General features: G+C 45.2%; 1 protein-coding gene across 2 annotated transcripts in view; it reads left to right on the top strand.

Moving 5' to 3' along the window:
- The window catches only part of FANCI (FA complementation group I), a 24,579-nt gene continuing 5,630 nt past the window's right edge, over nucleotides 1-18,949 (top strand). Inside the window, exons 1-27 of one of the 2 annotated variants that reach the window (XM_054214885.1) lie at nucleotides 1-134; nucleotides 314-386; nucleotides 991-1,121; nucleotides 1,513-1,669; nucleotides 1,750-1,807; nucleotides 2,268-2,309; nucleotides 2,800-2,923; nucleotides 3,923-4,008; nucleotides 4,187-4,319; nucleotides 4,551-4,643; nucleotides 5,140-5,276; nucleotides 6,084-6,264; nucleotides 6,855-6,942; nucleotides 7,898-8,028; nucleotides 8,671-8,741; nucleotides 9,679-9,793; nucleotides 10,178-10,300; nucleotides 11,410-11,478; nucleotides 12,722-12,823; nucleotides 13,628-13,807; nucleotides 13,902-14,023; nucleotides 14,420-14,584; nucleotides 15,135-15,314; nucleotides 16,632-16,795; nucleotides 17,191-17,267; nucleotides 17,736-17,852; nucleotides 18,608-18,659. In XM_054214885.1, coding sequence (XP_054070860.1) covers nucleotides 51-134; nucleotides 314-386; nucleotides 991-1,121; nucleotides 1,513-1,669; nucleotides 1,750-1,807; nucleotides 2,268-2,309; nucleotides 2,800-2,923; nucleotides 3,923-4,008; nucleotides 4,187-4,319; nucleotides 4,551-4,643; nucleotides 5,140-5,276; nucleotides 6,084-6,264; nucleotides 6,855-6,942; nucleotides 7,898-8,028; nucleotides 8,671-8,741; nucleotides 9,679-9,793; nucleotides 10,178-10,300; nucleotides 11,410-11,478; nucleotides 12,722-12,823; nucleotides 13,628-13,807; nucleotides 13,902-14,023; nucleotides 14,420-14,584; nucleotides 15,135-15,314; nucleotides 16,632-16,795; nucleotides 17,191-17,267; nucleotides 17,736-17,852; nucleotides 18,608-18,659 — 3,055 coding nt within the window. In that variant the 5' untranslated portion in view covers nucleotides 1-50. The remainder of the gene's footprint in view (nucleotides 135-313; nucleotides 387-990; nucleotides 1,122-1,512; nucleotides 1,670-1,749; nucleotides 1,808-2,267; nucleotides 2,310-2,799; nucleotides 2,924-3,922; nucleotides 4,009-4,186; nucleotides 4,320-4,550; nucleotides 4,644-5,139; nucleotides 5,277-6,083; nucleotides 6,265-6,854; nucleotides 6,943-7,897; nucleotides 8,029-8,670; nucleotides 8,742-9,678; nucleotides 9,794-10,177; nucleotides 10,301-11,409; nucleotides 11,479-12,721; nucleotides 12,824-13,627; nucleotides 13,808-13,901; nucleotides 14,024-14,419; nucleotides 14,585-15,134; nucleotides 15,315-16,631; nucleotides 16,796-17,190; nucleotides 17,268-17,735; nucleotides 17,853-18,607; nucleotides 18,660-18,949) is intronic. The other variant, XM_054214886.1, reaches the window with a different exon arrangement.

Below are 18,949 nucleotides of genomic sequence, written 5' to 3' on the forward strand. Positions count from 1 at the left end.
TCGGGGCGGCGGAGCGGCGGCCCGGCCGGGTCGGGTGTTATCCCGGCTCCATGGCTCAGCGCATCCTGGCGCTGGCGGCCGAGGAGAGCCCCGAGCGGCTCCGGGAGGCCCTGCAGAGCCTAGGGGAGCGCGAGGTGCGCGGGGGTCCCGCGGGCTGGGCCCTGGGTGCGGGGAAGATCTGGGGCGGGGGGGCGCCGTCGGGCCCTGTCAAGGGGGCCGAGGCGCCGCCGGGCCCTGTCAGGCCCTGTCAGGCGGGCGGAGGTGGCTTCTCCTCAGGTGAAGCGCAGCTCACAGCGTCTCCTTCTCTTTGCAGCTGGGCGATATGGTGACAAGGCAGGCCCTGAAGGGAAGTGAGACGGCGGCTTTGCTGAGGGGGATCTTCAAAGGTGGGTGGTCTGTGGGCTGCTCTTTGCGGGGTGGGTGGGGAGGGGGGGCTGTGGCCCCAGCCCCGCTGGTTGCCGATGGGCCGGTGAGTTACAGGCCAGCTGTGTGAAGTAGGTGGTCAGCAGCACAAGGAACTGTCACTTTTGGTAAAAACCAGCCAGACAGGGTTGTCACAAGGAAACATGACATCTGAAAATAGATATGGGGAAATGGGAAACTAGACTAATGTGTTTTTAATGAACCTACTGTCAGTGAGCTTTACTTTTGGGAGCCCTTAGGTACCTCGGAGTAGAACTGAGCTGGCCAGTTAATTGCCAAGCTGATTCTTCTCAACATTTTGACACTTCCTGATCTCCGGCAGCAGTGAAGCACAGGGTGTGATAACAGGGTTGAGTGCTTCAGCTGTTTTTCTCAAGAGATTCTCATTTCCTGGGCTCTGGTTTTGGGTTTTTTTTATCTGTTTTGTCAGATAGGTAAATTAGGGAGCTTCAGTCAGGTGACAGTTTAGCCAAACTACAACACCCTGCCAACTTCCTGCTGTTTAGCAACATGTTACTTGTGTAACTCCTTTCCCATTCTGTGTTTTCTTTATTTCCTCACTATAAGGCTCCCCCTGTTCCCAGCAAAGTGGTGTTCTCAGGAGGCTTCAGGTTTACAAGCACTGCATCCCGCTAGTGGAGTCAGGGGACCTGCATTTGGGCAAGGCGTCTGAAATCATAGGACTGCTGATGCTGGAGGTAGACGCTCCTTTGGGCTGGCTTTCCTGGAGCCTGATGGGTATCGTTTTGTGTTGATTGAGATACTTCACTAGGCCACTGAGGAAAATGAATTGTGTCCTTTCCATGGATCTGCCCTGGACTAAGCTGATATTGGAATTTGCTGTGTGTGCAAATGTGATTATCTTTGTATATTTGGACTTAGACTCCAAACCTGTAATTACACCAGCTTGATTTACTGCTCTGTTCTATAAAGGACAGTACAAAATAGAGATCTTAGGGCTGAAATCCCCTTTTAGGGGAACATTTCACTGTAAGAAATGTCTGTGCGTTTTGGTGACAGTTGGACATATATGTGGAATTTTCCTCTGCACTGCCTCAGGCTCTTTCATGTCATTGTATCTCCTCCCAGGCTCGCCAGCTGCCAGGCCATGCGTTGGCTGAGCTTGCCACTCTGTTTGTTGATGTTATTAAAGGCGGCAGCCTGTCTAACGGGAAATCCTTGGAGTTGTTTGCCACTGTTCTCACTGCATTGCCCAATTCGAAGGAGAGCCTGGTTTATGGGAAAGGTAGCCGCTCTCAGTTCCTTCCCCCCATCCTGTCCTCCCTTCCTTGGGAATCAGTTCCTAAAAGACTCTTGCTTTTTCAGGTGAACTGAATGGGGAAGAGTTTAAGAAACAGCTGATAAATACCCTCTGTTGCAGCAAGTAGGTACATCTCCACCAGCTCTTAGTTACATGGCAAAACAATATGCTTCATGTTGTGCTTTGAAAAAGACATCATGATGAGCTGGATCTCGCCATCTGTGTCCTGTTCTACCATCTTTGAATTTGTGTCCTCTGTGACAGTGTCTTCTCTGGCTGGAAAGGCAAGGGAACACCCTGTTCCCAGATCTTGTCATAGTGTTTTATGAACTGGTCTGAGGAAGTTCTTATTTTTATTCCTTTCTTGGTATTTGTTATTGTGGGGGCTGGGGCAGTTCAGAATCATTATAAGTTTGAGGGGTCAGGGTGGTGGTGATGGATTCTGGTGGAAATCTGTCTTCTAATCTTAATATCAGAACATTAACAGGGAATTGGTGACAATGAATAATTGCGTATAAGGAGAGAAGCGATAAGAGATAATTCTGCGTGCTCTCAATTTTCTGATGTATTTTTGTTTTACCAGGTGGGACCCTCAGAGTGTAATACATCTTACCAACATGTTCAGGTAATTCTTTTTCCCTTCAACATCAACGCTTTCTTGTGCTGTGGTCATGTCCATGTCCTATTTCACATGTAGTTTGGGGCAAGTATGAATAGGAGGTCTGACCATACCAGGCAGAGCCCCATGGATGGTTGAGTTGATGAACATCCACATTGGATCCATTTGGATACAAAATACAGCTGGGCAGGTGTGTCCCAAAGACTTGGCATGGCATCATGGTTTTTGTTCCATGTGTGAGTGAGCCTTGGCAAATTAATGATACATTAATGAGCAAGCATAATGTGGAGGAGATCTAAACACCGAAGGTTGAAGAGTATACTGGGACAGTGGAAAGGTATTGAGGGATCTGTGGCAACTGCTTCTGGTGAGGACTTTGGGAGCACTCGCTGCTTGTGTGTACATTAAGATCCTTTGGCTAGTTATGGGTTGAATCTGCTGTGGGATTCTGAAGGAAATTAGTGAAAATGATTAGGCTGCATCTTTGATTCAACAGGGATATTCCACTGTCGGGAGAGGAGCTGCAGTTTGTGGTGGAAAAGGTCCTTAGGATGTTCTCCAAATTAGATCTGCAGGAAATTCCCCCTCTGGTCTATCAGCTGCTGCTGCTTTCTGCAAAGGTAAAAGCTCACGGGAGCTGGCCTCCCCCTATGTATATACCATGAGGAAAAAAAGATGCACAGACTGAGCTATAGGCTGGATTTTGGTGAGGATTCTGATTGTTCCCAAACTGCTGTGGGAAGCAGGACACAGCAGGACATCAGTAGGGTTTTTTTTTCTCTAAATTCCTGTACGATGAAGAAGCTTGCTGCTCAGAGAAAGATACAATCTTGGTCTTCCTTGTGGGGAAAGAAGAAAACCTTTGGGAAATAAGGGATGAGCACAGACCTAGCAGACAGAAGAGAGGATTGGGTTTTAAAGTCTTCTTAAGTGTGGTTTTGCTGACTCTGTGTGGTCTGCAAACTATAATAATAGCTCATACAGTATGACTTGTCTTGGTTTGTAGTCTGGGTTGTAGTCTGACTTGTCCTGGAAATGTCTCATCCCTTGTGCTCTTCCTGCAAGCAGAGGCTGCCAATGACGTCTCTGCCCTTTGACAGCGTGATCTGGCTCTTTTGCTTGCTTCATTTGTGACCGAGTCAATGCCAAAATGATCCAGTCAAAGACAAATTAATATGTGTGTTATAGGAGGTCATTTGTGTCCACTGGCCAAAATGTACTGTTAGATTTAAGGATTAGGAGTTTGAAAGCCTTCCCAATTGATTATAACATAAAGGATCCTTTCTAATTAAAAAAAAAAACAAACCACAACCAGAACATCTGAAAGCTTTAACTTCTCCAACTCTTCGATAAGTGCAGTCAAAAGAAATATGCAAACTAAATCTTAATCTGGAAATGAGTCGCACAGGAGCCTTTCCCCACCTCAGTGATTTATGAAGGGAAATGAAGGATGCCGTTTCATTCTAGTGGGAAATGTCCCTGCCCATGGCGGGAGGGTTGGAACTGCATGATCTTTAAGGTCCCTTCCAACCCGAACCATTCTGTGATTTGTAATAGAGTGTAGTTCTCTGGGATACTGCAGGCCCTGCAGTGGCTTAATGTAACGTCCCGCCTTGCAGGGCAGTAAGAAGACTGTTCTAGAAGGAATCATCAGTTTTTTCAATCAGTTGGATAAGAGACAAAAGGAAGAACAGAGGGTTCCACAGTAAGTTCTTTCTCTGTCATCCCCTTTCTTTATTACCTGGGTATTTGTAATCACCCTCATCCTGCCCAGGGCTCCTTAAATTTGAGTTGTAAAATCTTGTAAAAGTACATCCTCCTTGATACATGAGAAATGATTTATGACTTTGGATGGCTTTCTTTTTTTCTGATAAAACTTACAGATCAGTGGACCTTGAGGTAGCCACAGTGCCCCTAGACCAACTCCGCCATGTGGAAGGCACCGTTATTCTCCATATTGTTTCTGTTATCAACCTGGATCAGGACCTAAGCGAGGAACTAATCAGACATCTAAAGGTATGACAAAGATAGAGCAGGCACTGTTCTTGAAGATGTCGAAGTAGAGTTTTTAAAACTTTATTTGTTGCCTGTAGAAGGGATTTAATAATTTTTATGATCACAATCACGTTCACTTTAAGAAGCGCCATGGTATGTTTGAAGAGACATGTGCCTGATGGCTTGCCTGAACTTGTGGGATGCTGCAGTTAAAGATAACAAGCTTTCTGACTGTTGCTTGCCATTTTCTAGACTGAGCAACAGAAGGATCCAGCTAGAGCCCTGTGTCCCTTCAGTGTGGCTCTTCTGCTGTCGGTTGCAGTAAAACACAGGCTGCAAGAGCAGGTACGTAGGTGATAAGCTTGCAGAGAACTTCTGTGGGGATGTACACTGCACTCCTTGTAAAGGAAAGGAAGCGAGGTTAGGTCATAGTCCCATCAGAATTAGGCTTAAAATGGTTTCATAATGCTCATGGGGAGGCAGTTAGATCAGTGGTACACTGTAGTTTACTGAACACTATAAAAGACCCCAGAGCAATATCAGAATTTTCCAGAGTTGTGATTCCTGTGAGTTGGTTTTAGCATGAGAAGAAAAGCAATGTCGTCTTTTTCTAATGTTTTGGCTCTGTGGTGGCCACCTGAAGAGCATCTGGCAGCAAGTTACCCTCCTTGAGGCACTTAATGAGGCTGGTGTATTTGTCCTGAGAAAGAAGTGAGTAAGATTTTTGGCAGGCTGTACTGGAACTTGTGCTCTGGCTGGTGCTCTTACTGGAACATACCCAAGACTATACAGGTCCCATTTCAAAGATCATTTCCTCACACTCAATGGTTTTATGTTCCAGATATTTGATTTCTTGAAAACATCAATCACAAGAAGCTGCAAGGACCTGCAGTTCCTTCAGGCCTCCAAGTTTCTGCAGGATTTGTTTCCTCAACAATATGATGTAACCACTGTAATTCTGGAAGTGGTGAAAAATAGGTGAGTTCTTGCCACCTGCCGCAGAACACTCAATGGGCTTTGGGAGGGGAGAGTTTCAGCCTTGCTAGAATGCTCTGGGGTGCTAAATACTGCTGACCAGGTGCCAGCAGGGAACGGTGTCAAAATCCAAAATTTTTATCCCAGTTTTTTATTGGTGAATTAAAAAAGCAAAAAAAATGCAGCTGTATAAATTTGCCCCCTCTACCCCAAATCTTCGCATCTTGCGGTATGAAGGACTAAATTGATCAGGACCCTGTCTGTTTCTTATTGGTAAAGCAGCTGATGGTATGAGTCATGGTGCTGGCTGTGGTTTGTGTTCTGACCAAGGGATGAGTGATAGGTTCACTATTTTCTTCCCCGACATGGTTAGTCCTTTGAACATCCTGTGGGATAGCTCTGTGATCTGTCACCAGTTGTCCTTTAGTTTGATTGAGGACTTCCTCTTCTGCCTTCCTCTCTGATTTGAAGATCTCGGCATCAGTAGGATATTTGTGCATCCTGACTGTAGCCTACTGTCACATCCAGATCAGACCTGAGTGCACGTCATTCCCCATAGCGAGGAAACCTTTGGGCTGAAACGGAAGTCTTGTTGGAGAATCAGGACTCCGAGATGTGTTGCGCTGAGCACCTCAGCCTAAAGACAGTCATGGGGCTGTGAGGGATGTCATCTCTAGAGTGATCGAACATCTCTCACTGCTGCTTTGGACCCTGGAATGACTGCAGAAGATGTTACTTTAGACTGCTCTAATCTAAACTTTTCCTGTGACTAAGTTGTTTCTTTCCTGGTCTATTTAATGTTTTCCTCAGTGCGTTTGGCTGGGACCATGTTACTCAGGGCCTGGTGGATCTTGGCTTCAGCCTAATGGAATCATATGAACCAAGGAAGCCCTTTGGAGGAAAAGCTGCTGATACCACTTATGGTCTTTCAAAAATGCCAGCCCAGCAGGCTTGCAGACTAGGAGCAAGTATCCTGCTGGAAACATTTAAGGTAATTGTATGTTTTGGAGAGGGTGTTTTTTAGGGGGAGAGAACTCTGTTCTTATTGTTTCTTGGTAAATGATGTCAAAGCCTTGTCTGCTGTATCCATCATGAGTGTTTTACAAACAATACTAGATTTAGTCTCCTATTTGCCCTTGTCCATCTGGAAGAGGCCATCCTCATAAAGACCTAATCCTAATCTGTTCCAGCTACCATGATACTTATGTAATCCTTATTACATTTTGCAAGAAGCTGCAGAGAAGGTAGAGAAATTCAGAGGTACAAAGAAAATCTGCCAGAGGTGGCACTGGAACCAGCATCTTCAGTGAAGTGGTAAATTTGCATTCCACAGACGATTTGACCCATTATATTTGAGGGTACTGTGTATGCCTCTCTGATGTGCTGGTTCTGATTGGCCTGGGATGAAATCTGAATCGATCTGTGTGAATTTAGCTGAAAGGGGACTTCTGGCAACCAGTCCCAGCTTACCTGTCAGATCTGGATTTGCTTTGCACTGCATGATGCCTGTGCTGTGAGGTACAGGAATATCTTAAATTTATGTAGGGGTTGATTTTTATTTATTGTTCTTTCTCATTTCAGGTTCATGAGCCCATCAGAAGTGATATTCTTGAGCAGGTCCTGAACAGAGTGCTCACAAAAGCAGCATCTCCTGTCAGCCACTTCATAGGTAACAGGAAAGAGAAAGGAATGTGTCCTGCTCTGTGGACACTCAGAACAAGTTATAGAACCATAGAATATTTTGGGCTGGAAGGACCTTTAAAGGTCATCTAGTCCGACCCCCTTGCAATGAGCTGGCACATCTTCAACTAGATCATGTTGCTCAGAGCCTCGTCCAACTTGACCTTGAACGCTTCCAGGGATGAACAACCCCAACTCTCTCAGCCTGTCCTCATAGGAGAGGGGCTCCATCCCTCTGGTCATTTTTGTGGCCCTCCTCTGGACCTGCTCTAACAGGTCCATGTCTTTTCTATGCTGGGGGCTCCAGAGCTGTACACAGTGCTCCAGAGCTGTACACAGTACTCCAGGTGGGGTCTCACCAGAGCAGAGTAGAGGGGCAGAATCACCTCCCTCGGCCCACTGGCTGCACTTCTTTTGATGCAGCCCAGGATATGGTTGGCTTTGGAAGTTCCTGATGAAGTGACCTGAAGCCAAGAAAATCAGTTGTTCCTTCCCCTTTTACTGAGGTGTCAGCTGCATCAGATTACCTTGTATTCATCCCAGGTGAAAAATATGTTTGCAGGCAGTTGCCATGGAACAGCTGACACACAGAAAGTTGCTATCCATCAGTCAGTAACTTGTTACATGTTCCTAGCCTTGCCTTCCTCCTCATCCTTGGGCAGGTGCTTGGGTGTCACGGGGGGCTGCTGTGATGCCTATGCTGCAGCCTCTTCTCTTATACCTCAGTGCCCTCTGGTGGGGTGAGACCCTTCAGCCTGGTTGTCAGCAGTTTACACTTTGTGCCTGCAGCAGAGTTCAGATTTTCGATGCTCATCCTATCACGACCTCTACATGTGATGGAAGGGCTTTGATTATTCTGTAATTGTTAGCTCTATAGACATGTTTTGCTCAGACTTTTCTGACCCCTTGGCAGCAGCTGCTCTTTTTGTCCTTTTATTTTTCAGACTTGCTGTCCAATATTGTTGTGTCTGCTCCTCTTGTGCTTCAGACTTCATCCTCCAAAGTCACAGAGACCTTTGACAATTTGTCCTTTCTGCCCATTGACACTGTGCAGGGGCTCCTCCGGGCAGTACAGGTAAAGCTTTGCATTTCTTCATGAATATCCTTGCTAGTTTAGTTCCAGTGACAGCTTTAGGGCACAATTATATGCATGATCTAATAACCCTCCTCGTAAAATAAGCCTTCATACTCTGCTGTAGGTTGTTCAGTGTAGCGTGGAACTGCTCTTCAAGCATGGATCTGCACGTGCCCTCTAGCAAAAAGCATATGGTGTGGTCTGGGGTGGTACTGAAACTGCTCTGTGCTGACCTTTCATCTGGAAGATGCCCAGATGCTGCACAGTGTAGAAAATTAAGTATACAATGTTTAGCTGAACAGCTGTAGCTGTCAGGTTGATTTTTCTCCTTCCAAGCTCCATGTCAGTATTTGCCTTTGCCCGACCCTGATGTTACACTTTTACCTGCTTCATCCAATCTGGGGATAACAGTTATTTTCCCAAACCCTTGCTCCGTGTCCTCACTAACCTGCTAAGGTGTCTCATTGCTACAGCTCTCTGGGTTTAATTTTATGTTGTTTTAAAATGTTTTGATTCTCCTACTGTACTGATGACACTATTGGAAATTCAGGGCCAGATGGGCCTGAGGAAGATGAGCTCATATGCCCCAAGGGCTTGGCATGCCTTAGTGCTTTTCTCTCCAAAGTATGTCTTCCTTTCCAGCCTCTGCTCAAAGTCAGCATGTCGGTGAGGGACTCCCTGATACTTGTTCTCCAAAAAGCTATCTTTTCCAGGTAAGCTAGGAAGGGGATTCTTTGAAAAGATTTCTACAACTCATTTATGGTTTTGGAGCAGAAGTATTTTTTGTTGGTTTTGGCTAGGTGTATTCTTACTATATTCTTCCCATAACCAGGTGGTGACATCTCCTGCCCCTTTAGCCCTAGGACTGCCTTGACAGGCACAACTCTACCCACTGAGATGCAAATCCCAATCCCCAGATTAATAGGTTTCAGAAATTCAGAAAGCTGTTGGGAACTCCAAATAGGCAGGCAAAATTAAAATCATTTCCATCGTGTGTCTACATAGCCGAGTACATCCAGATGCTAAGGAGAGTCTGGAAGGAACCATTGATCAAAATACTGAGCTGCCACCTTCCCTCTCATCCCTTGCAAGGTGGCAGAGAACCAGGCTTGTTGTCTTGGTAATGCTTTGAGCAAACCATCCTTCTGTCTTCATAATGCTGTGACTGTAGACTGTATTTCATTGGGCAGTGGCTGCCAGGTTACGAATACAGAATTCATAATTTAGGATTATTATTCAAGGCAAGGGACTCGATTTTGAGAAAGACCCAGGATTTTGATGAGCAAAGCAAAACACCAGCTTTTTGTGAGGCATTTTCCAACTCTGAGAAGACCTCTGAGACTATCCTATTCCAGTTTTCAGGGGACATTTAATGCTTGGGTCTTGGCCTGGGGCTCTCCCTCTGTGACCGCTGCAAGGACAGAAAGGAAATTGAATGTTGTGAGAGTGTAGAGCAAAGGAGTTCCCACCAAACTGCCAAGCTCTTCACTGCTTGGGACTGTGCTGCCCTCTTATGAAATAAAGTTCCACTGGACCCAGTCACTCTGTATTTGTGGACCGTTTTTCATTGCTGAGTTGATCTTGGTTTTACTTCTGAGCTTCTTGCTTCCATTTTTCCATATGCTTCTCTCTTCTCCCCCTGACTCACAGGCAGCTCGATGCTCGTAAAGCTGCGGTTGCTGGCTTTTTGCTTCTGTTAAGAAATTTTAAGGTTCTGGGCAGCTTGTCCTCTTCCCAGTGCAGCCAGGCCATTGGTGCCACTCAGGTAAGTGCTGTTCTGCAGTCCCTGATGTGGACGTACGAGACAGTCTCATGTCTACTGTGCACTGTTTCAAACAACTCAAGAGCAGAGTGTTTCCCCAAAATGGAAATATAACCAGTAAGGATTAGCCCTGGAAGGAAAGCTTTGTGAATTGCAACGTTCAAAGAGAAGCTGACCTAGGGACGTTGCTTCTCAGAGTTATTCTCTCTTACAGCACCAGTATTCTGGGGAGCATTTACACTGCTCCATCATGATGATAAAGAGCCTAGCAGCACACTAAGGACTATTTCAATGATTGTTTAGGGGCTAGGCCCCTTATCACCTTGCTTCTGTGTTGTGATATTTGAGAATTGTAACCAGTATAACGTGACTAATATTCCCTCTCAGGTCCAGGCAGATGTTCATGCCTGCTATAATTCTGCAGCTAATGAGGCCTTCTGCCTTGAAATCCTGGGCAGCCTGAGGCGATGTTTGAGCCAGCAAGCGGATGTTCGACTCATGTTATATGAGGTAAACACGGTTTCTTCAATCTCATTTTAAACAGTCACTACCTCTTCTGTAGTCTGGTTCTACTGTAGGCCCAGGTAAATAATGATCACGTTATTGTGGAAAACAACCTGTCATCTCAGTTATGTTCTTCATGGTACACACACATACCAAGGACTATTTTTTTTCCCCCAATACTTCTGATACTTCTGATTTTGGACCATTATAAGCCCAAAGACACAGTTATGTATCTTCCTCATCTCATGCATTGCTTAAGGGCAAAAATGTGTCAAAGTCTCTCTTCTTGTGATGTGGCCTAGGAAATGTGAAGCATGTTTGATGCCCAGTGAGGAGGAGTGTTATAACGGGCACTGGATAGATGCAGAGTTGCTGGGAGTTAATGATGGGCTCCAAAGAAAACCCTGACTGGAGAGTATGGGGAAACTTTCTTAGAGACTGCATCAGGGATCTGTCTTTCTCCTCTTCCTTTTGCAAGTTTCTGTAAAGGCTTGTCTGTCCCTTAGATTTCTTGTGATAAATGGCCTAATATAAAGAGCCATTTTTGGGTGTGTATCTTAGCTCCTGAGGTAATTGTGGGGTACCGCCTTGAGGAAAAAATGTTCAGATCAGAGAGATTTTGTTTCCTTCTTGACTTGGTTGGACTGACCTTTGGTGAGCTGCAGGTTTTGGGTGTGTTCATCACTGTTGCTTTAAGACTTGCATTTGCTTCATCCATCCACTGAGTTTCTCTCCGTCTGAAGGATTTTTGCCTCCTACGGTTTCCCCACTGGCTTGTTTTGCCTTTGAAGCAGGAATTCACAGTTTGAAGTTGGATCTAGTGCTAGTGTTAAATAGCAGTGAAAGTCACTCTGGGCTTGATGCCACTCCTGCTAGGGAGATACAGCTTGTGAGAGGGCCCCTGTGAGGAAATTCATACTCTTACTGATTCATACCTTATTTCTGTGGTGCCTTTGCTTTGCCAGGTATGGGATTTTACACTGAGCACATTGTTACTTCCTCATGGTTCCTTGCGGTGCCAAAGTGTCGTTGCTGTCGTATGACACCAACTTGTTATGCATGTGGTTCATTTGCTTTGTTGTGTAAGCCAACTTGTCCTTCCTTCCTGTCTTCAGGGTTTTTATGACGTCCTTCGCAGGAACTCCCAGCTGGCCAGCTCTATAATGGAAACGCTCTTGTCCCAGGTAAAGTACTGCTCTGTGGCATGCCTGCAGAGGCTCTAAGAATTCTGCACTGCAACCAGTATAGCAAGCAATTCAGGTTAAATATTGGGAAAGTAGTTCTCCCTTACACTGGAAACATGTTTAAGTGCTGCGGCACTTCTCTGAGGAGGTGTTCAAATCCCTGTTATGTTGAGAGAGCAGACTAGGTAAATGTCTGGAGACTCATTCATATCCTGTCACAAGGTGGAAGAGAAAGGATCTCTTGGAGCTCTTTCCAGCCCTTCAGTTCTGAGATGCTGTGAGAAGTGTGAGCCCAGAGAAGTGCTTTGTGCGCTCCCTGTTCCTTAGCAGTGCACAGCAGTTACCCTCCCGTACTTCCCCAAGGATGTGTGCTGACACAGTAATTATTATTGCTGTCCTCCCATCGGGAGAATACCCAAGCCCATGTAGGATCTGGGAGGATTAACTCATCCCCCAACAGTGTTGCTCATGGCAACAAGACAATCACATTTCCTCAATCCATTGGACAGGCTGTGCTTTCTTTGAGACAAGTAATTTTCTTCCCTTTAATCATCCATAGAGTTCATGCTGACTAATTCCAGCTTTCCCATGACAGTATAGGGTCTGAGAAAGGAACGTGGGTAGCAGAGGGCACTTAATGGGAACTTAGTGTAAATGTATAAAATTTTATAGCATCATTATATATATACATATATAACTTTCCCTATTCAGTTCTGATCCTGTATCAGTACTCGGAACATATTTCCTTCCTGTGTTGTGCCAAACGGCCAGGAACTGGTGCAAGCATGGTCTGTCATGGATTTGGTTTAGTGCTAAGTGTAACCTTCATAACTGTCTGCACCTTGGGCCAGGAAACTGGATTCCATAACAAGGCCAAGCGTTCAGTACGAGTGACGGGCAGCAGAAGCAGTTATTTTTCCTAGCTGTTTAAAGGTTGGGTAGCACTGCAGGTGAAGTGCAAGTGATGTTGCATGTTGAGGCAACACAACAGCAAGTAGTCAGATGAACTTGTTCTAGGGCAGTGACGTGTCCTGGCTGAGAGGTACATAAGCAACCCAAGAGGGGATTTTAATTACCAATAGAACAGATGACGTGGCTCACGTACATGTACAATCCCATTATTATAGTGCCAGTTTTCACTCTGTAGAATGGAGTACAAAGATTATTGCATTCTGTTTTCAAACGACTTAAGAGGCTCAGTTACCAAGTAACTGGTTATTTTATTTCTGGTTTTCTGTGACAGATAAAGCAGTATTACTTGCCCCAGCCCGACCTCCTACCTCCACTGAAACTTGAGGGATGTATTATGGCTCAAGGAGATCAAATCTTTCTGCAAGAACCACTGGTAAGAGCTATACTGGCTGGCCATAGCTGCAGGCTCGTCTGTTCCATAGCATTTTAGTTGTGCTGCTACATGAGCTGAATACCTTGTATTTCTTCAGCCTCTTCTAGCCTGGAGCAATCCTTTTAATGACAATAGAGCTGGACATCTCACCCCTGCCTCAGGCTATCTATTAGACCTCCGATAGCGAAGTAGTTTGGGGAACCTGTGTGAAAAATGCTCCAGTTACAGCGTAGTTCTGTTATCCTCTGTTGAGCTCACTCTGGGTTTTTTTTTCTCCGATTTAATTCCACATAAAATAGTTGTTCAGTGTTTGTGTAGCAAGGGGAGAAATCTTCCCTTTGGTTTTGCTCCTTTGATATCGTTGGAGATGAGACCTCAACGATTCATTGGATTTCTGAAGGAGCAAACTCAAATTAATCACTTTGCTTTCCCCTAAGGAAGCTTCCATGCTGCGCTGCAGTAGCATACCCAGGAAGGAAGCAGACACTTCAGCTAGAGTGAGAGCCCTTTTGGAAATTCCCTTTCCATCTCCTTCAGCAGCTGAGGGAGCTGGGTTGAGGGAGCAGTGGGAGTTAAGTCTTTACATCCCATATAGGTGAGCTCAGGCAGACAACATTGTCTGAAGCTAGAACTGGGTAGCTGTGTGTGGGATTACAGATCCCCTCATTCTGGGAAGGACGCATGTTCTTGAGACTCACGTGAACCTCGAAGGCAGCTACAGCTCTTTGCATCTGGCCTGTGTCCACTTCTACCGGTGACCTCCAGCAAGAAGGCTGAGTGTGACTGTGTGGCTGCTTTCTTCAGGCCCATCTGCTCTGCTGCATCCAACACTGTCTCGCCTGGTATAAGAGCACTGTGCATCTATGCCAAGGAGCTGAAGATGACGAGGAGGAGGAGGATGTGGGATTTGAGCAAAGCTTTGAAGAGATGCTAGAATCTGTCACACGACGAATGATCAAGAGCGAGTTGGAAGACTTTGAACTGGTAAACCAGATTTTCAGTTTGACTCAGTGGAAGAAGGCACTGAGTTCTCACCAGGTTTTGAAGAGATTTTTCACTTTTTTCCTCTACCTCTTAGGATAAATCAGCAGATTTTTCTCTGTCTTCTGGTGTTGGTGTAAAGAATAACATCTATGCCATTCAGGTGATGGGAATTTGTGAGGTCCTGATTGAGTACAATTTCAACATAGGGAATTTCAGGTAAAACATCAAATCTTACCCTCCAGCGCTAGCTGTGTTACACTGTGCCTAGCTCTTCAGAGTACAGCCTCATTGCAAGCACAGGATAATAGTGCCAACATAGCATCAGAATGGTGTTTTCCGAGCATGAGTGCCTTGTGGCACAGACATTCACAGAACCTTGGGGAGTGTCTTCCTTTTGAACGTTGTGTGTTGTGTGAGATGGGACGTGACGTCTTGTAGAAGAGCCGGTCAAGGAGGAATGGATGAGGTATACACTGTTAGGGAGGCAGAGATATGTCCTATGTCATGGTTTTACAATTTAGAAAGTTTCATTTGGCAACTGAAGTTTCCAATTATATTCCAAACTATAAGACTGGATTTTCTCCATCAATGCTTTCTACTACTTTATTGCAGTAAGAACAAGTTTGAGGATGTCCTAGGCTTGTTTACATGTTACAACAAACTCTCTGAAATCCTGAAGGAGAAAGCTGGAAAGAACAAATCTACCTTGGGGAACAAAACTACACGGAGCTTCCTCTCCATGGGTTTTGTATCTACTCTGCTCACAGCTCTGTTCAGGTGAGAAGCTGTCACACCTGGAGTAGTTTTAAGGCCTGTTCACAAGCTGGTTTTGTGGTGTCTGCATGCTGGCTGTCTTGCGCACTGCACACACAGTACAGGCATTTTCATTTCTGTACAAAGCATGCATGGTAATAGCACTTCTTGTCTGGAGGGAATCATAGTCCAGGCAGGAACCATAGCTGTGCAACTCCTGGTACTGACAAACCAGCTTTCGCAGACCTTGCTTATGACTTGTAAGACCTCGGAGGGTCTCTGCTCCTCCAGTCCTGGGCTGCCTCAGACAACAAACTCCAGTGTTTAAGCTCCAGTTCTGTATGGAACAGAGCCAGACATCAATTCAAACCGTGCCTGTTAGTGTATTTGGAAAGGCTGGTGGAACTCTATCCAAGTGTTCACTACAAGCTACCAAAACAAAGGGTCTTTTCCATCCTGAATTCAGCTAGTGATTTTATTTGTAAATGCATATGTAGAATTTGAATCTTGTGGGCCATCCCTGTGCTTTTTCAGTGCAATCCTCAGTTCTGTGACAGTGCTCTTGATCCTTCAGGGACAATGCCCAAAGCCATGAGGAGAGCCTGGCGGTTCTGCGCTCCAGCACAGAGTTCCTGCGCTATGCTGTCAGTGTAGCTCTGCAGAAGGTGCAGCAGCTGGAGGAGACAGGGCAAACTGATGGGCCAGATGGACAAAATCCTGAGAAAATGTTTCAGAACCTCTGCAAAATCACACGGTGAGTCACTGTGACATGTGAAGACATCAGCCCTAAAAAGCAGCAATGCATTTTGGGAATTTTTGATTCTTAGGTAGGTTTCTGAAAGAATAATGCAGTCTATAACTGTTTCAAACAGTTATTATTACTGGGTTGAGATCATTGCCTTTCTTTGCTCCTGAGAAATCAAGTGGAGGCACTACAGTTTCTGTGCCAGAGTGAGTGATACAACTCTAATAACAGTACTTGGCCTGGAAGAACCAAACGCCATCAAACTCTCATTTTCAGCCTCTTTCTGACTTTTGGCTCATCACTCATTGTCACAGAGGAGGTAGGATGGTTACAGGCTGGATTCTTGAGGCTTCTGGGATGCAAGAAAGTTAAAATTCACTTCTTGATACAGTATAAAACAGATGTAAGAGGGACACAGGCTTTAGAAAACATTTGTTTAGGACTTTTGCGAGATGCTTGAAGACATTCATGCATCTAATCCTTTGGAAATCCAAGAATGTTAAGCATCTAAATGTCTTTTGGGATCTAGGTCATATCTGCATGGGGTCTTTTCAGATCCCAGTCAGCAGAGAGCACAAAATGCAAATTACCCCTTCCATGAATAATGCCTGTTTTGTGTCTCGCCCCAAATAATGGAGGCTATTTTTGCTGCAGTCATTAGGACTACATGTGAGCTACATGTTTTGCGTGATTGGACATTGAAATAGAATCAGATCATCTGTGCAGGAGACAGAACTAATGAGAAGAAAGTAGAGGGAACAAAAAAGGGAAGAAGTGGGCTTAGGGGAGCAGGAAAAAGATGTTTGCCTACAAATAGAAAAGTCTCCTTTGGGCCAAACAATTTTGCTTTCTTTAAAGCTTTTCCCTTTGCTTCGCCTGCCTTTACCATTCTATTTATACAGAGCCCTGTAGAGATACCTGACATTTCACCAATTCAAACTGCCAAGAGAAAAGCTCTTTTTGTCACTGACAGATTTGACACCAGTGGTCAGTGTTTTGGTAGTAGAAGGAAAGCCAGGTGGAAAAAATGAGCGTAAAAAGATGGACTTGAAATGGGATTGGAAGGTCTCTTGGCACCCGGAAAGAATTAAATTATTTAGCTGTGCAGGAAGAATGCAATAGCTGTTTTGCTGACAGCGAAACAAAATCTTCTTAAAAATGGATCTCTTCTCCACCCGCTTCCCTATAGGAAAAAGACCTTCCAATTTAGTTATATTAAAAATACGATCCTAAGAGCAGAATCTGTGATTAGCCCTGTTCTCGTTCTTGCACCGCGCAGCCAGCTTTACTGGAGCATGTGATGTTAACTCGTCTCCCGTCCCTTAGGGTTCTGCTTTGGAGGTACACTTCAATTCCCACTGTTGTTGAAGAGTCGGGGAAGAAGAAGGGCAAAAGCATTTCACTTCTGTGCTTGGAAGGTTTGCTGCGGATCTTCAACATGGTGCAGCAGCTGTATACTGCCAGGATCCCCCAGTTTCTACAAGCCCTGGGTAGGCACACGGTACAGTTCTGCTCTGGTTTCCAGCCTTTGTGTTCCAGTGCGGGCAGTTATGGACCCAGTGCTCTTTATCTGTAAGTAGAGTGAGGGGTCTGGTCCTTGTCTCTCAGTAACAAGGTGAGATTAGCAGCATTGATTTTCATGCCAGAGATATCTTTACCTGCTTTTATAGAGCTCTCAGTCTGTCAGCAGAGGATAGCTGGGGTCTGGTATAGCATTCGTCTATTTGAAGTTTGCCTTTAACACATTTTTGTGCTCACCACAGTTTTGCAGTCTGTATTCCTCCCCTAGCTGTGAGCAGTTGCAGTCTTTCCCACTTTTGGAAATAAATCCTGTATGCTGCTCTTGGCATTTAGCTTTTTTTCTGCACCTTTCTGTCTCTGCCAGATATTACTGATGGTGACGCAGAAGAAACGGATATTAATGTCACGGAGAAAGCTGCCTTCCAGATCCGACAGTTTCAGGTAAGTACCACTGTGTGCTGCAAGTGTTCCAAAGCACTGGTAATTCTGGCAGAAAAAGCCGCTAGCTCTCTGTTGCTTGACCACAGGATCGAGTATGTGATAGCAATGGTGACACTGATTCACTGGCAGTTCAGAAAAGCTTCTGATCCCTAAGGAGAGCTTCTTCAGGGTGCTCTGCAGAGCTAGATTGAAGTGCACGTGTATTTACAGAGCAATAGGGTCCTTCAGTGCAGCATAAACTTCCCTGAGTGTTGTAGAAGTCGCACTGAATCATATGCAGGCCTCTATGTAAGCACTCATAACAAAAAACAGCACTCGCTTTTTAGAAGAGTCCTCTTTTCATATTCGTTGTCACTCTCCTTGTTGCTGATTCCTTTATCTGCTGCAGCTTCTAGTTATTTGCTTCTTAAAATGGCCCAGCGACAACCATGCACGCTCAGGGACTCTCTCTTTCGTTCCCATGATCAGAGGTCCCTGGTGAACCAGTTCAGCAATGCTGAAGATGACTTCAACTCCAAGGAAACGCAGTCACTCATCATAGTTCTCTCCACTTTGTCCAAACTCCTGGATCCAGCCTCTCAGCAGGTACTTCACAACCTTCATGGGGTGGCAGGGATGGGTGGCATAGCTATAGGTGTGGCAAGAAGATTTATCAGATTGGGTTGACATCTGAGGGCTCGGCCGTGTGTGCGTGTTCTGCCTTCTCCTGCGGAGCACACCATGTCAAAGTGGCAGTTTTGTTACATTGCCAGCATTCTCCTGTCTCACGCCTGCAAGGGCAATTAAAAACAACTTGTCTTCCCACCCTGCTCCTGAACATTCTGATCCTGCCTTTGGGCACCTGGAGTTTGAATGACTTGTTTGCCTGAGCAGGGACTCCTAACAGAGCCTAGTTGTGGTATGGCTTCCGCATGGGAATAGAGCGAAAAAAGGCCAACAGACTTGTGACTATTCCAAAGTGGCTGAGTGTCTAATTCCTTCTGTGCAAGGAGGCATTTTCTAAAGTGCCCCAATTTTACAAGCTAGGGACTGCAATAAAAATGTGCCAGAAGTCTGGAGTTATTATTTACCTTAAATTAAATGGAGCTGTTACTCTGTCCAAGGGAATGTATAGCCATTCCCCGTGTCCTGGATCTCAGCTTTTCACTTGTTGGTAGGTTAAGTGTCCTTTGTGGAACTTTGCAGAGCATGGCTGCGTGCCTTTCTGCCAGAAGGGGACTCTGCTGGTCTCCCTTTGCTGGTTATTTGGGGGGTTGGGGTTTGGTTTTTTTTTCTGATTATTAGTTTTTGTGCTGTGAATTCTCTTTCAAAGATGTAATATCGTTTCTCCCCTTATGCAGTTCCTTCAGTTCCTGACTTGGACAGTCAAAATTTGCAAAGAAAATGCTCTTGGTAAGTAAGCTTTGGGGAGCATGTTTAGGTGTGATGTGTCAGGTCTGATATCGGACCTTTAGATGCTCTGCTGTTGTCTGTCCTGTTTTTACTTCCTTGTTACAGGTATAGTCAGGTCTCATTCTGTGGCAGATTGCCGTGACACTGTGGTTATTAGCACAAGTATTAGGGAAGAAACTCCATCTCTATAAATATTAGCACTGCTGAAGAAAGAGAAGCCACTTACTTGAGTTTTCTCCCTTGTTATTTAGCACATCTGTTGCTCAAATCTGGATTTATACTCTGGAAAG

The sequence above is a fragment of the Rissa tridactyla genome, chromosome 9 (genome assembly GCF_028500815.1).
Source record: "Rissa tridactyla isolate bRisTri1 chromosome 9, bRisTri1.patW.cur.20221130, whole genome shotgun sequence".
In the NCBI taxonomy this organism is placed as follows: domain Eukaryota; kingdom Metazoa; phylum Chordata; class Aves; order Charadriiformes; family Laridae; genus Rissa; species Rissa tridactyla.